We start from the raw sequence: 17,772 nt of genomic DNA, 5'->3' as shown, positions 1-17,772 counted from the left end.
GCATCTTAGTTTGGTAACACACAGAGACTGACTCACCTGTGAAGGCAACCTTGCCATACAGGTCTGCAATCTGGGGCGCCAGGCCAAGTTTAAACAGGTAGAGGCTGTAGAGAAAACAGAGCGCTATTATGGAAAATGAAACGCCCATAGGAGAGCCATCCCTATAGGCAAACTATTGCTGTGTGTGGGAATGGGCTCCAACAAAATGATGTCAGATGTTACACGTATCCTAAACAAGCTCACAGCATGAATACTAACTAGAAAAGATTCACAATGATTCAGTAGCCCTCACCCAGTGCCAGGCCAAATTCTCGCCCCTAGTGTGCCGTGTTATTTCCTGTTTCTAAAGGACAGATTTATGGCCTTTGGGTGGTGTGTCAATGTTGGATTTAGCAGAAATGTGAGTCAAAAATGATGGAAGGACTTTCTATACATTTACTTAAAGCTTTTACAGATCCCAGAAGAGGTTTCTTTATTCATTTCCTCAATGAGGAAAAATGTAGATACAGATATAAGGCACACATAATCTTAATCCTATATTTAAATGCCATTTCAGGTATTATAAACGTGAAATTTGTAGTTAAAACTTGAAATATATACTCTCAGAGTATTACCAATATATTAAAGAATTTGTTTATGTTTTCCTAAACCCTTGATGAAAGTACAGACATGAGAAAATATCAGTCTAAAGACAAGTTTTCTCTTCTAAAAAATGGAAATAAAGATGTGTTATGGATGTGATTGAGTTTTTGAGACATACTAGGTACCTGAGGGCATGTATGCAGTAGATGCAACGAGGCATGTTCTTCCTGTCGTAGATGTCAGTTGTCTCAGGATAGAAAATCTGTCAGGGAAAGTAAAGCATTTGTACTTTAAAGTCCCAGTGAAATTAAAATGACAGTTCTTATTGTTTCATAAAATATTGCAGCGTCTATAGTAAATAGGTTATCAATGTGGGTCATTTTCTTTTTAAAATTCATGTACGCTCATAATCTTCAGTTAAAATCTGAAAATGCACTTCCGCCCTGAAATGACTATCCATCTAAAATGACGTAAATTAGAGGGCTTGGCAGGAACATCCGTTAACTCCTCCCCTTCAACTGCCAGTTTCATTTCATAATCAATGCAACAGCTGTTTTTACACATCCAATCCATTCGCAGTGAAAAATGCAAGCCACGCCCACTCATTTTTTCCTTTGAAATTCCTTTTCACTCGGAAATGTGTCAGAATGCGGAAGTAAAAATGATCGCAATTTCCCGTTCGTGGGGACTTTAATGCGGAAAAATGCTGCATTTCCTCCAAACATGGGAGAGGGGCTCAGAGACGAGCTCTGTCATGCTGGTGACTCAATAAAATGGAAACATTGCTAATGAAGAACATGTTCACTATATGTCTCCACGTCTGAATATCCTCTGTTCGACACGACTCACCTTTGGAAGGCCTTTATCTGTCATTGCATTCAGCCACTGGATGGTATTGTCTGTGTGTCTGAAATGGAGTCCAGTGGCCTACAAAAGAGTAGCAAATGAGTTGTAACCCGTCCATAGCAAAGTCTGTTTGAGTGTGTATGTTTTCAAACGTCAACGTTACCTTATAACGTGTTTGTTCGCGGTCATAGATCCTTTTGAGAAAGACCACATCAGGAGCGAAAAAGTTTCCTAGTTTGGCCAGGTACACACCATTTCTCAGGCCCTCCTCCAGCTCGGTGGTGGGCGGGAGCTCTTCATTTAAACAAGCCTCAATCCATCTAAAAAAAACGAGATTGGCGTTTTGAATAAGGAAAATAATCATACTGACATAATTATCCTATTGCATTCCATTTCTACATTAAGTTGTATGCTAGTATGAAAGTCAGCATGTTACAACATGCTACAACCAGACATGATTTTTGGTGACAAATGAAAAAAACTTGCCCGCCCACACTTCACAATACAAAGAATCAAAATATTTACAATCATCATATATGTCTCGCATGATCTTACATATATTGTAATCACAACAAATACCAGAAAATATCATAACATATCGGCCATTCCTACTAAGCGGTAGAACCACTGACAAAATAGTCTCAGATCAACATAGAACAGTTATTCGTTTTTTTTATTGCATGCTTTGTCGCAACATGCCTGAATAAAGACACAGCAGTAAGACTCAAGGATCAAGCCATTGTTATGCATCTTTAAAACACAGTTTGCAAACACATTTGAATCCCTTTATAAAGATTAAAACCTTCAGGCATTAATCAAATGCAAAGTCAAATATCTCAGATCATCTCAGATCATCCCTACACAATATGACATGCTTTGAAAGAGCACTTATAGCACACCCTGTTGTGTTCTTTTACGTCACAGGAGTCTTGATTCAGAAGGGTTTTCTACAATAAAAACACAATCCTGTCACATCCCAGCTGCTTACAGGTACCTCACATATCCAACACATTCATAACATTCTCAGTCTGTACATTTCAACCCACTGAGCCTATGCACACAAAAACATTCAGTTAACGCCAACAAACGCAGAGGTTACAAAGCGGTTGCATTAATGTACTGTCAAAAAAATGTGTTTCTTCATGCTTCAGGTACAACTGTCATGTTATTTGAGTGAGTCCCCAGTGAGCGGACTGCAAATAGCACATAATGTAAAACCACATTGACACCAGGCAGCATAGCCAAAGGAAGAGAACAGACAACGGTGTTTGTGCATTTAAAACAGCTGGATAAGGTGCAAAACAGAAAACAGATTTTTCTTATTTTTGTTTTGCCATCTCGAAGGTGGCATGGGACACAATGCATTTGCAACGCATGAACACTTTTTCTTACAGACAATTTGGCCAATGATTAGTTTATATTAATAATATATAATAATAATAATAATAATAAAAGTTTCGTTAGAAGTCAAGATGTTGTTTTAATCCATTAGATCGGTCTGTTGCAACAGTGTTATTAAATTATCCATTTAATCCAGATTATAGACGGTTTCATCTGACACATGCGCCTAGCCAAAAAAAAATTCCGGACTATGTTTGGTTATTATATAACAATTGATTTTATATCCATTTAGATTCATATTAATTTATATGAATATTAATTTCATAGTATATTTTGTAATAAATTACATTAAAACTATTCAACAGTTATTTCTTCTTTGCGGAGGTCTATACGCTTGTTTACAGTATGTTGTTGCTGCTAAAACTGTCTACACTGAAAGCATTTGGGGACTTTTCTCAGCACACCATGATATAAAGATTGAATTGTAATTGTGTCAATTACATGTAAATTTCCATGTAATTCTAATGCTGCTTAGTTAATTAAATTACACATTTTATTTCACTGACACACTGACAACACAATCTAATGAAAAGTCACCTGTCCACCAGCACACTTCAAATTTTGGACATTTGGAAAACATACAACCAAAACACAAACAACAGGCATGGACTCAAAAATGTTCCTAAAATCCAGTGTGGCCATCCAACGAAGAGTCAACAAAAAAGGATGATGATGCAAAGTACACACTTCAATTATCATGACATTTCCATATTATTTAAATACAGTGCTGTGAAAGAGTATCCCTTATGCAATTCCTTATTACTGCCTATTTAGAGAACCAACCAGTCAATGTAGACTCATTCTAGCCATGTGAAAAAGTAAACGTGCAACTAAATCTATAACTTGATAAAGCAGATGGGAATTGCTTTGCCTATCCGTTCATAGAATATCATTTCATAATGGAAACACATTTCACACAGCTTTACTGTCGCTCAGTAGTTAGATCATGGCACTAGCAATTCGCATACAGTAGCATATGGTTCGATCCCAGGGTATTGCACATAGTCAGAAACATAATAATACAAGGCAATGTTTCTCGCTTCGGATAAAGCGTCTGTCAAATGCATAAATGTAAATGTAGAGTGTACGTTCTGTTAAGCAGTCCTATCTAACATACACATTTTTAGTCTTTTTCTTTTTGTTGAGTCATTAACACTGATCTAACTGAGGCTTAATGTGCATACACACAAAGTTCTTGTGAACTGCCCCGCCTCCCTCCCAAAACCGAAACTAGAGAAGACACAATAAATATCAATTTTGTGTGAACTATTTTATTACAGGGAAGAAAGATGATCTGGCCACTGATAGTTTTAACGGCTGTAACAGTTTTCCAAGCTCTCTCTCTAGGCTCTCTACCGGGAGTCTCTGTGAGCACAGGGCACACATTCATTGCTGTTAGGTAATAACCTTTCTTTCCTTCTCTCTCTTTAAAAACCCTTTAATGACTCTTTGCGAGCAAGATGCCTGCATACATACGCATGCAGAAAAGACACACCCATAAATGTGTCACTGCTATAAATAGGCTCTGAGAATGGTCTACAAAAGCTGAATTCCATCACTAACAGAAATAAAAGACCGCATGAATTCCTGCGTACAATCTGGAGATTTAGGACACTAATGAGAGAAGTATATACCGCTACGGACTTCCTTTCGGCGTGAAACAGGAAGAGTACAGTGGTCCAGTTCAGAGTTCATTTCAATAGGAAGGGATGAGATTTCTCACAAGGAAGACACACAAAGACATCCTGCTTCTTTTATTATAGGCTAGTATTTTGCTAGAAGGGGTCATGTCATGAGAATATTTGATATTTCTCTTGATCTTTAACAATAATGGGGTTTGACTTTGATGTGTTCTAGTCATGCTGCTTACATATAACCTACAGTACACTACTTCACAGCAGCATTGTGTATATAATATGAAGTGACACTTTAATATGATCAAGGAGTCTTATGACAGACTTGTGCACATGACATTTGATAATTAAAGTAATGGGAAAGAAAGTCTGGAAATCTAAACTAAAACTTCTGTTTAATTTGATTTATATGGCACTTTTCATGTATAAATCTGTGAGGGGTGTTGTTCACACAAAACCTTAAACAGATAAAAAGATGAATAAACTTATTGACCAAATAATAATATAAAGTATAAACATAAAAATGATATACATCTGTGGAAAACAAACAAACAAACCGAATATTACGTGATTTCGTCATCGATTCCCGCTGTTAGTCCAGGAAAGTATATTTCCAGCTGTTGGGTACGGAAAGTAAATTTCTGAAGCTGTGCTTTTTTTATTATTACAAGTTGTGTTTCTCGTTTCATGCGTCACAGTAATGATCAATCTACAAGTTATTCAGTGCTGTACCACATCCTGAAGTTTGCCATGTCAGAGTTTTTACACGATAAATTATCGGCTATATTGGTTTCAATATAATTTAGGCTGATATTTCATAGCCGATAAATTATGAATCATTTACTTCAGCTGCACGCTTCTCAAAGTTAAAATCCAGTACAGTACTGTCTTTCTGTAATAATGTTCTTACTGTTCTTAGAAAAAACAGTTAAAGAATCTTTAATTAGTGTCAAGTAGGCTTGGTACATTGTTTTCAGGGGAAAATAATAATGTTCAGTCTTTCAGAATTTTAAATTAATATTTAGATACTGTATATCAGTCAATATATAGGTTATCGGCTTCCCAAATTTAATAATTATCGGTTATAATTATCGGCCAAAAATGGCATATGGGTGCATCCCTATTTTTATATTGTTTATACTGTTCAAATGTTTCATAAAATGCATTGATTAAAACAATTCAAGTGTGCACTATCGGTTTACTTTTAAAACATTTGATAAAACCAAAATAAAAAATAATAATGTGATTTAATACTTTTTTGCAAAAATAAAAAAACGAAATGTGTTTGAGGTTACATATTAACAAGGTCATAGTCAATTATATTTAGTAAAAATAAGAGTAACACAAAAAATCTAGCTTTTATTGTTGTGTTGCTTCCGTCCAAACTGATGGGGTCGAAAGTAACAATGTGCAGCTTATCTTCAAAGTTAAATTATACAGTTGTTGTACAAAAATACCATCTGTTATTGATAGATCACACTTGTGAGTTACTGACAACATAATATATTTTTTTGCATTAAATTTAAAATCAACTGAATGCCACTCAACAAGTCAACTGTATTTTTTCCCAAATTGGTTCTGGAGCATTGAGCCGTCTTGCAGCTGCAAACCACAAACAGTCACATTCTCACTCAAACAACTTCAAAGGGCAAGATCAGTATGGTTATTCAACCAATCAAAACACAGCAGAGAGTGTAGTGGTGGAGAGTTTGGAGTGAGTCCATACTGAACCACCAGTATGTGCATGTCTACATCTAAGAGCAGCCGTTATGAAGGAGAGGTGTATGACAGAACTCTTTTCATTCTAAAGTTCACTTTTTTTATAATAAATAATTTTGTCAACAAAGGTTATGTAAAAAGGTAGCTTATAATATGGTATATTCATTTATGATTCAAATGTGTGAACATTTGGTGTGCCCTCCTGCTATACAACATGCATGCACTTTAGACCTGCCACTGACCGTGTATAATACATGCACATGTTGTGCTTTTTTTCTGCAGACATGATGAGCTTTACTCTAGCTCTGTGGTTAGAGGTTCGATCCCAGGGATTGCACATACTCAGAAACAATTGTATAGTATAATGAAATGTAAATCGCTTTGGATAAAAGCATCTGCCAAATGCATAAATGTAAAAGAGCAAAGAATAGGCAAATAAGTGGTGGACCTCATCTGACTAGACTGAAATATCCAGGGGAAAAGAATGCACAGACATGCCTATCTGTGTTTTTCACTCAGTATTTCTTGTTTATGTTAATAACAACAAAAACAAAACATTTAATAATTAATTATAAAAATGAAAATTCTGTCATTGTTTACTCACATTTGAGTTGTTCCAAATCTGTATAAATTTCTTTGTTCTGAGAAAGATCAGGGCTCTAGACTGAGACAAAATTTTCGCATTTTGCCTGCCGGTACGACTGCCAAACTAATCGATATATAATTTTTTCGTATTATAAATGTAATGCACAGAAATGTTATATTGCGCAAGCGGGCCATTCAATTTCCTCTCCTTCACAAATTCACTTATCTATCAGTGCCTCCCGCCCCCAAAGACGTAATTCGCAGGTAAGAGACGAATGCCATCTTTGACCAATTCACATCACATTCATCTTTATTTTACCAAGATAAAATGTTTCTGATATTCTGTATCCACTATCCAGCGCAAATATTTTCAAAATTATCTAATATTCAATATAATCCTAAACCCTCAATCTGAATTTCATGAAAGCAACCGAGTTTAAAATACTGAGGTTGCTGCCCATGTAAACATATCCCTCGAACCATAAAGTCTTGAAAAGGTGACAATAACAGTAGAAGAAAGGTTAGGGCCCTGGCACAAGCAACAAAGAGTGAAAGTGTTTCACAGTGCGGACTGGCCAAATGTTCCATTACACGCTTAATTGCACCACTGGAATTCAATGCATCAGGACCTCTGGCATCAGGTGGCTCAAACTCTCACAGACTTAACAGGAAACTTCTGTCTGAAACCCACTCACCATTCAGCACCCTTATAAATGCTTTTAGTTTTGCCACTTTGTGGGCTCGGGTCTTTTATCTAGTTGGCTGGTTTAACTGTTGACATACCATGCTTATCTTGGATTAGTTTTGATATTTTTTTCTACTGATCAAACAGATAACCATGACCAAAGATGCTTACGCTACACTTCAGCTATGACATTACTTTAATGGCATCTGCAAACAACAATGCACGATGTTTCCTCAGACCTTTCAAATATTTTTATTAAAGATCTTTTTTGATGTTACAAAATCGCATTACGTAAACAAATATGTTAGTTCACATTTAATGGTGAGGAACAATACTTCTACAGCATTTAGTAACCGTAGTCAATGTTCATTTAAACATTTACAAATACATTTTTGACAGTTCTTATTAACTAAAATTAACTTAAATTAATAAAAGATGCAAAATATATTGCTCAATTTGAGTTCTTGTTAATAAAATTTATGAAGTCAGTTAGCGTCAATGTCACACATTTGCTTATTTGATTAATCTTCTTAATTTCTTATTTAATTTATGCCACAACCTTTCTTCGCTTTCCATGTACCCCATTGTAAATTGTGATAGCAATAGTGTGCATTACAGTAAATGTCCTAAAAGCTCCATTTCTGTGGCTGCTGTAAGCATTTAGGCTAGAGGAAATGCTCCTTGTAACATCTCTAATTTCCCAAATGTTGCAGAGGGGCCGTGGCATTAGAATGGGTTATAGTTTTAAAAAGGTTACACCAGCACAGTTTTAAAACAGTGGTCTTTCATTTACTTCCTTCAGCTTACAACTTAATGTGTGACAATGGACTTAGTGTGCGCAAGTTTCATTGGTATCACAGCTGTGACCCAGGGGCCAAGAGACCCTTCACAGTGTTCCTGTGATTCAAGAGAAAAATCAAAAAATACATTATTCTTTGATTCATATCACTCACTCCTACATATTCCCAAAGAAACCATTGGATAAAGCAAAAGCTAGCCCTTAGATGTCCAAACCAAACACGCATCAAAGAAACAAATAAAGACTGACTGGTCAACCAGGTATATTAAAAAATGCTGACTAAGATATTTTAAAGGCAATTGGAGGCATCCATTTTCTTGGGAAAAGCAACTGTGAAGGGTACGAGTGAGAAAAAGTGTGGGTACTGAAGGGCGGGGTGGACAAACACAGGGGCGTGAGCTCTTTCCTGTCCAAACAAGGGAGAGGTTGTGTTTAATGTATCAAATTTACGCAAAAGCAGATCTTATAATAAGCAATGACAATCATCTTATCTTAATGTCTAATTATACCATCTCTAACTAGAAGCGAGTAAGTAAAGTGTCGTCTGTCGGGAGATTAATTCAGATGCCGCTCCCGTCTTTCCTTGCCCTTGAGGTCATACAGTGGGAGGCAAACGAGAACTTTGAGAAAAGATTACAAATCTAGGGTTCATAATTGGGTAACATGAAAATGGACTAAATATGTTACCACATAAAATATGTATGAAATAGGGATGAACCGATATGTAGATTGTTCGCCAATAACAGATAATTCTTTAAAATTAGAAGCCGATAACCGATATATAGCCGATATACAGTGTCTAAATATTATATAAAATTCCCTAAGACTGAAACAAAAGGCAAAAAGTGGACAACTGCTTTTATTTGAAAACATTGACTGCAGAAAACAAGGTTTTCTTTTTCTCCATTAAAATCATGAACCAAGCCTACTTTAGACTAGTTCTTTAACCTTCAAACTTTTCTGGTATATTTTTTAGTTAATAAACAAATTATAGATGTTCTTCCAGAGCAACCCAGAAAATTGTTCTTTAGTGTCACATGTCTAACAGGTCTCAAGACAGAAAGCTTTCAGACAGCAGTCCGATTCAAACAATATGCTATAGGTCTCATCATTTACACCTTCATAAATACTGTATCTATATACTGTACCTACATCAACAATGTATTGCTAATAGCAGTAAGTGAATGATCACATCAGAAAGACAGCACTGTACAGTATTTTAACTGTGAGCAGCCATTCCCATTCATTATATGAACCACAAAGGGCTACAGATTCACATAAGAATCTCCTTCATTGTTCTGGTCAAGAACAAATTTCACCTACATCTCAGATGGCCTGGGGGGAGTAAATAAACAGCTAATTTTCTATTAGGTTTAACTATCGCTTTAGGTCACTTTTATTAAAATGCTGCAAACCGTTTTATCGGACGTGCACGTCTGACCCCCAGTTAACTTCCGGTTTGTGTTTGGCTAGTGTCTAATAATATAACGATTTATATTTTATTTAATTTATGTTAATATTCATTTGTATTATTATTTTACAGGCCAATTTTTTTTCAGTTAAGACAGCTCAAACTTTCACTTTAGTCTGGGACTAGTTTTAAGTCTTGTCTGTGAAACGGGGGATACGTGTTATTTTAACACATCTGTGTGTTGTCCATACCTGAACACAAAATGTTTTTAAATGGAAGTTTTACACAACGCCCATGTCTTGTAAGTAATGTATCTTAGTATTTTTTCTCCTTTTTTATTATACTGGTCTTGTGTCAAGTTGATGTCTTAAGCCTGTGGCATACTTCGGTTTTTAACTTGTACGCGAGCGTACGCAAAATCCAAACCCACAGCCTTGCAAATTATACTGCTTTTGAGTCATACAAGTACACAGGTTTTGACGCATGCCCATTACAACATATTTCAATATCGCTCCGGGCCTACAGGGGTCAGGTTTTCTTCAACTACCTCGAATCGATGCTCGCAGGACACGTTGCCACCTGGTGGTTAATGCCAGAAATGGAATGCGAATGCGCTACCTCCGCGTACTTTTTATGTGAGGTATCAAATTTACGGCAGTGCACGTAATATTCTGATGACAAAATTTGCGTTACGCGCACTGTACGCTATAGGGAACTATACTCCGGGCTTTACACCGCGAGCTTGAGGGAAACAGAATTTAAATCCTCTCTGTGTCCTGTACAGATAGTAGAATTGACAATAAAAATATAAATATAAAAGATATATTTTCTACTTAGAAACGTTTTGAAATTATAAGTCTAGTGATTCTTTAAATAGAATTTATGTTGTATTAAACTCAAAATATTGTCTTAAAATGATGTTAAACTTGGGCAGTACAATGCATCCTCTGTTTTATTATCATGAAGTTTCATTCATCGAACAGATGGCCACCGTCCTACACACACACACTCATAGATGAGGGGTCTCTCTCCCTCACTCCACCAACATATTTAAGACTGCCTGCAGAACAACAGGAAACTGCATGATTGCAAGAGTTTTTTGTAATAAGAGGAACCATTTACTGCTTTTATTAAGATTTCGAAAAAGCATTTGGACAGACTAGAAACCTTCACCACAACCGATATTTCTCAGTCTAACTTGGTTAAGCCCTTCAGATCTGGTCTGCCCACTGTCATAACGGTGTAAGTTGTTGTAGGGACAGTAGTTTGTATTGAGTTCTACGGACCAGTTCTGAAGGACTAACCAAGGTTTCTCACATCCAGCCGGTGTGAACACTAATAATAGCAGCGGTGAACCCTAACGTCTCATAGAAAACTGTAGTGACTGGTGAGACATGCACACCATTGCCCATCTTTGCACAATCCTCTCTCACATATCTTCCTCAAAGTACAGCAAGCCAAAATAAACAGCAGTCAAAATGAAAAGGATCCCGGCCACAACACCCCAATAAGGATTGGGAATGACCAGTTTCATAGACCTACTGATATGAGCAGATATTCTGAGGAATGCTGACTTGAGTCTTTGAGAAGACCCCAAAGGCAAGCATTCTCACTGCCATTTTCAACTCTTCAACACCATTTTCACATGCTAGCTTGCAGGAGAAATTGGATTGGTTCGTAAAGGACTTAAAAGACATCTAGAGAAATGTCAGCATACCAGAGACATGCTGGACCGCATTCCCCAACAACGCTACATTAAACAGAATTATAAAAACAGAGAAACCAAAAATGAGTGACCCACCAAAAGGTAATGGATTGTTAAATTAATTGTCACCAAGTTGTGGCCTTTTCCTTCAACCAACCATATTCAAAGCAGATATGATGCAAGCATATTATTCAAAAATCTCTAGATCATAAAACAGGCAAATAGCGTAGAGGGGAGGGTCAACAACCCAAAAAAGTACATAACTGGAAATACAGAGGATAACAGGTATTGAATTTCTATTGTATTGCATTGCTCAGAGACCCGTGCGTCCGAAAGTTACGAGTAGTATGTCCAAAAGAAGCCTCAGTATAGTCAAAACAGTAGGCGAGAAATACTTGGATGGTCTACTGCTTCAGCCATTATTTGTGAGTGTGCATCAGATGGACACTTCTCTATCCCATGATGCAACGGGAGCTGAGAAACGGTCAAATTTCAAAATGTACTCAAATAAAAATAGCGAAAACTTCAAAGCGGGTGTCCATTTTTTAAATGAGAGTACAGATTAACTAATTTCTCGTGAATATATTATACTTGACGCCTAAGTTAGGGTTTATGTTAATACGTCATAGGTTAAAGAGCTTACGGGTCACATGACAATAAAACATGGCGGATGCAGTACGTCCGAAATCTATGCATACTACCACCACACATAATTTATAGAACGTACTGTTTTGACAGTCGACTCGATAGGTAGGTACTTAATTTAACAGTACGTACTGTCATAGTATGCAAACCACTTTTCCCTTAAGTTCACATACAATACTGCCTTTTATGATGTAAAGCACACAGTTGTATAAAAACAATACAGCCAACAAAAGCATTTTAAAAACATCCCAGCAGTGGTATTCTTTCAACATAAAGATATGACACGCCATCATTTGCCTCAAGACGTTGCATCTAAACCTGTAAAATTCCCTTCATACCAGAGTCTGGTGTGCTTCAATATCACTGCATGCTCAAAGCATTCCAGCTTTACCGAGTCAAGCCTGAGGGTAAACTCTGTCAGCCCGAAAGACCTTAGAATGAAACTTTCGTCCTCCAGGCAAAGGCCTGATGGATGACGTTTAGCATAGCGATGATGCTGAGGATTTCACCTTCAGACAACATATCAGGACAACTGAGGATAGACTTGAGGAAGTCCAGTGAAAGCACAATGCAGAGTGTAGATTTCGTTTTTACTTCAGCCCACTATACATACAGTACGGTTTCTCTCTCTCTCTCCCACTATGTCACACACTCATTCCCTCAAACACGCAGACACCGGAACCAGTCTCTATGACAACCCCATGTTGCCACAGCTACAGAGTGAGATACTGAAATCAACAGGGACTGACTCACTTCCTCTCGCACTACTGATGTGTCTTTGTGTGCATGTAATGAGTGTACCGGCAGAGTACAACCTTCATATTCTCCAGAAGACCAGAAAGAAACTTAGTTAGGGCAAAGCACAGCACAAACTAATAATGGCAAACCAAAGGACTTAAGAAGTCATTTCCTCACTTACAAAGGCAAGGCTTGAGAAGACATAATCGCCATTACTTCTGATTGTGGTTAGGAATTTGAACACACCCCTTAATGACTCTTTTGCGAACTCAAATCATGCGGTTTGTTGAGTAGAGGTGTGCCGTCACATCTATAAATATTTTGACTTACGATGTTAAAAGGTAAGAAAAGATTTAGAAAATCGCTCTGGCGGGCCTTGCCGGGACATGCAGGAAGGCTTCAATCACCCACAATCATGTGAAAAGTAATCCTGTCAGAGACACTAAACAGACCTGAAGCTGCAGTAAACTGCTATTTTAACAGAATCTCTCTGAAGTAACAGCGTCATAAACTTAAATAGTTGTCTTCTACACACAGCAGAAAAAAGAAAGTATTTACATCATTTGGATTATAACTGATCCATTGTGAACAGTTAAAACCAACTGTGCTTTTATGAACGGTTGAGACAACCTTCAAGAAAAAACATGAGGTATTCCCATTGAGGCAGAACAAAACAGGAAGTGTGATCTATACGGGTCGAAGAAAAGAGATCTGACCTTTTAGCCTCCTCCAGGTGGCACAGGTATTCATAAGCCATGTTCTGCTGTCTGCGCTCATCCATCTCCTCGGCCGTGAGCCGCTCCACACCATCCAAAACAGCTAAAATAAAAAAGGCAGACATCTTAAAAGTGGGAAAACACAGAAGAGAGCCCTCAACAATCATTTATTATAATGTGTTAGTGATTCAACTATTCCACCAAACAGTTTCACATATTCATGCTATTTTTATAATACACAGCTTGTCATGACTGCCTGAGCTTTAGCATCCTTAAAAATTTGGGATTATTCCACATACTGAAATCATTTATGGTGCTGCTTAATGTCATGGAAAAACAGGAAAACTTTATTTGTAAATGCAAATAGCCACACGTTCCAGACAGAAGACGAAAAAACAAGAACACTTCGGAAAAACACCTTCGTCTGACAGCTCTGTGATGATCTACACGGCGGAGATAATTTATTAAACAGTTCTTATCTCAGACAATCTCTAGAGTTATGCGCTAACCTTTCAATGTAATCTAAATTGTAGTAATCCACTTTAATGTGGGTCAAGCCAATGTGGGAGTGTTTAACACATCGTTGGACACCCAACATTAAGTAAATAAATACGTCTCTTTGACAGGGCTGATGCTCATTTACTCTTAAAATACTTTGTTTTTAAACACAGTTGTAACGGATAAAAATATTTTCTCTGAAGAATCACAGGTGAGTGAGCTAGCCCCCGACAAAATGTAATATTATTGTTAAAATTAAATGATGCTGCCATAATAATGCATTTCTACATTTGAATTAATTGTATATTAATGTCATCATTTATTCACCCCATGTCAATCAAAACCTGAATATGACTGATTCTGTGGAACAGGAACACAAAAGAAGATAGGCAAGACGCAATGGGGGCCAATGCTGTTCAGTTACCAAGAATCTTCAAAATATCTTCCTTTGAGTAATGTGCACTGCAAGCTCATACAGGTTCGGAATGACATGAGGTCAAGTAAATGATGAAAGAATTGTAATTTTGGTGTGAATTTCCGCTTAAAAGTATGACAGCCTATACAAATATTCACCCCCCAACAATCCCCCAGAGAAAACAGCTGATGTTGGGGTGTTCAGACATACAGTACAAAAAACTGAAGAGGTTCCCTTCTTCTGAAAAATCGAAATGTATGACGACACAAGCTGACTGACGGCACTTTTCCGTTGCATTTACAGACGACTTCATAGAAAACTTAAGTCTGGCAGGCTTAAGTCAATGAAGACTTTCTGTTAGGATCAGAAACAGTTAACAACCTTCCCACTTGCAAAGTCCCACCAGAAACCATAATGGGGGATTCACGTACATTGGGTCAAAATGAAACAAGTTTAGTACGTTTCGCTCTTTTAGCGCTTGAATTGAATTTCACGTTTGACCTTCTTCGGGGCGTTTATACTGGTGCTTGAAATCTTCGTGGACATAATGTGCATACAATAATAATATATAGAGAGCATCCATGACGGCTAGAATGTAAATATTTATGAAATGAATAATAAACAGGAAATTTAAATAATCTTTTAGACTTGCCAGCTGTTTCATGCTTAAATTCTAATCTAATGTAACACAATGGTCATCAGAAGAGTTGGGGAAAAACAAAGCATAACCAGTTCCTTGTGTACAATTACAACAGAAATATGTTTAGTTGTTCAAGTTGTCCAGTTTCTCGCTCGGTTCTATGCCACATACATCAGATGTGTAATGCGGAAGTTGTTAACCATGCCGATTACATGCATGCATGACTCTAAACTTATACAAACTGATCACAAAGTGCTTTATAAATCCACTGAATGGCACGGACTTGAAAATTAATCCCTCGCATAAAGGAAACGAAGAGTCTTCTCGCATAACACACGTAGGTACTTTCCATGAAGGTGAAAGGCAAGGTAGAGATCCACCTAGAGAAAACATATAGAGTTAAACACTTACAGCCATATCGAGGTCGGAAACCATCTGCCTCGTCAGAAGTTGACATCTTCTCAAAAAGTTATGGCGCTTTATTTCCCTTTGATTTTTCGATGCTGAATAGTATCCTTTATTTTTAGATTTTGAGAATGCACATCGGGCCGCCTTCTTTCTCCTTTGCACAGTCTCGGCGACTTTTTTTCTTGAAAACCTACTGATGTCATGGGCGTGTTCCTTCCTAAATCCTGAAGTATGTGTTTCAGGAAACACCCATTTCAAGTATCACTTCAAAACACTGACTGCGACTGCAGCGCCCTCTGCTGTGCACAGCCTGGCAAAGCACACCTGGCAACAAACTTCTTTTAGTACGTTTACGGTTATTTATTAAGGTAGTATTTTGTGGATTTTGTTGCCTTATTTTTGTATTTTAAGAGAGGCCCTATATGGATAAATTTGGATCAGGCACACACAAATTTCTTTGTTGAAAAAAAAACAGGAATATTGTCCCTATTTTTTAGCAAGAGGGGTCGTTTTATCTTATTCTAATGTGCATTTTACTACATCTAACACAGAGATAGATTTTGTGTAGAAAATGGGGAGGGAGTAATTATCCAGCATTAATTATTAAACATGCTCATTTTGACTAAGCATGATTAGTCTTTGCAGTAGCCGACCTAATATAATCCATAAATCTAAGTTAGGGAGGGGCTTATGAGTTTATAAAATAGACAGTGGGCATGTTAAATAGCCAGTTAGTTATCCAACCCTTCAGACCTCCGGAGTGTCCAGTAATTGTTGACACCAGGCAACTCGCACAACTCTGAACCATGGAGAACTCAGGAATACTGATAGGACTGATGATAGTTGGGCTCTTTACGGTCATTTCGAGTGGAGAAGTTTCCCAGGAACTATCTTCAGATAGTACACAACTGTCCCAACAGGATGTTCAGACAGATTTTGTGAGTATTTGCATGATAAATTGTCCTGTGGTTTCAATGTTTTGTTGTTTCTTGTGATTTTTGTTTATGTGGGTTATACACTCATGCTGTATTGCCAATTCGATGTGAACCAGACTTTTTTTTTGAAAAACTGGTAAAAATATGCTTAATGATTCTACTTTTTGCATAGTTTGATGCTATGGGAGCACTTTTGGGACGATACGCACCATCAACAGAAAAACGTGGCATTCCACAGGTACATCATTTCTCCTCTTTTTTTTTGTATAAATTTATTTTCATGTATTATAAATAATTACATATTGGTCCATATTAAATGATTTCTCCCTTTCTTTAGTGTGCTGTGGGGTCTCGCTGTGCAATGAGAATGGGTGCACGCTTTGGGAAACTTTGTGAATGTGGCGGAAGATCTAACTGTAACTCATTTCTCCTGAAATGCATCTGAATCACTATATGTAAGGAGCGGCGAATCTCTGAGTCTTTGCACTCCCTGAAGATTTTTTACTTTTCTTAAAGCTGTAGATCAATGCACCATTGGTGAGCTACAGCAGGTAGAGTGGAAATGCATTTGCAAATTCCTCTACAAAATCTATAAGTATTCTTTGAAACTCTATTTACATGAGCATGTAGCGAAGCATGATTTTTATCTGAGTGTTAAGGACATGAATGGTTGTCTTGTGTGTCAAATAAACATGACTATTCTTTAGCTCAGTCTCTTGTCTTCTTGGGTCAACTGCTCATCTTTCAACAAATATGAGAAACTGACATTAATTTAATGATTTGCTAACTTTAGTATATTTTACACCTTTCAGGTTGAGTGTGTATTACTATATTCCATATAGTTATGATGGCTTAGTAGATATTTGAAGTGGTTTCCAGTGTACTGAACCCTGTTATATCACTTCACAAGATACCAGATAAACCACCATATTATTTCTAGCATTCATATATCTAAATGCTTGTTTCTATTGGAGTACCAAGTGCAGTTGTGTGTCTCTCAAGATTAATTTTATTTCAGCAAAGCATCCATGGTTATAGTCTCTCTTGAGGATTTTACAACTCAATGGTGAAACTCACTCAGTGTGATCTAGGCCCTCATTCTATTGATCTTGAGGAAAACTGATTTCCCATGTCTACAGTTAGCAGTAACTTGAGCCAAAACAAATTATCCTTAACACAACAATAACAAACAAAACAAAATTCCTTTTTAAGGCTTTATGATTAGGAATAGCTAACTCAATAGAGGCCACACAATATATAAATCCCTCTAAGGTATAATAAAAGTATATTGGCAGAAAGCAAATATCATATCCTAGTTACTATTACCCGCACATAACCCTGGCTAAACACTTGTCACAATGATGTCAGACTGCACGGAATAACATTTTAAATATTTATCCCAGGGATTTT

The 17,772-nt window shown here is 37.1% G+C and overlaps 2 protein-coding genes across 2 annotated transcripts in view; one reads left to right on the top strand and one right to left on the bottom strand.

Annotated features, from left to right (window-relative positions):
- iqgap1 (IQ motif containing GTPase activating protein 1) overlaps positions 1 to 15,634 on the bottom strand; it is a 30,161-nt gene extending 14,527 nt beyond the window's left edge. Inside the window, exons 1-6 of the mRNA XM_056748642.1 lie at positions 15,431 to 15,634; positions 13,467 to 13,569; positions 1,592 to 1,748; positions 1,432 to 1,509; positions 768 to 844; positions 37 to 104 (exon numbers count right to left, since the gene is read on the bottom strand). Of these exons, the coding sequence (XP_056604620.1) occupies positions 37 to 104; positions 768 to 844; positions 1,432 to 1,509; positions 1,592 to 1,748; positions 13,467 to 13,569; positions 15,431 to 15,476 (529 nt within the window). The 5' untranslated portion in view covers positions 15,477 to 15,634. The remainder of the gene's footprint in view (positions 1 to 36; positions 105 to 767; positions 845 to 1,431; positions 1,510 to 1,591; positions 1,749 to 13,466; positions 13,570 to 15,430) is intronic.
- Positions 15,635 to 16,233: 599 nt separating this feature from the next.
- On the top strand, positions 16,234 to 16,828 carry cartl (cocaine- and amphetamine-regulated transcript-like). The gene is made up of 3 exons (XM_056748654.1): positions 16,234 to 16,365; positions 16,535 to 16,600; positions 16,700 to 16,828. The coding sequence occupies exons 1-3, from the start codon at positions 16,234 to 16,236 to the stop codon at positions 16,805 to 16,807; spliced, it is 306 nt and encodes a 101-aa protein (XP_056604632.1). The 3' UTR covers positions 16,808 to 16,828.
- Positions 16,829 to 17,772: the final 944 nt, after the last annotated feature.

The sequence above is a fragment of the Triplophysa dalaica genome, chromosome 1 (genome assembly GCF_015846415.1).
Source record: "Triplophysa dalaica isolate WHDGS20190420 chromosome 1, ASM1584641v1, whole genome shotgun sequence".
Lineage (NCBI taxonomy): Eukaryota > Metazoa > Chordata > Actinopteri > Cypriniformes > Nemacheilidae > Triplophysa > Triplophysa dalaica.
This window is presented reverse-complemented; position numbering and strand designations above follow the sequence as displayed.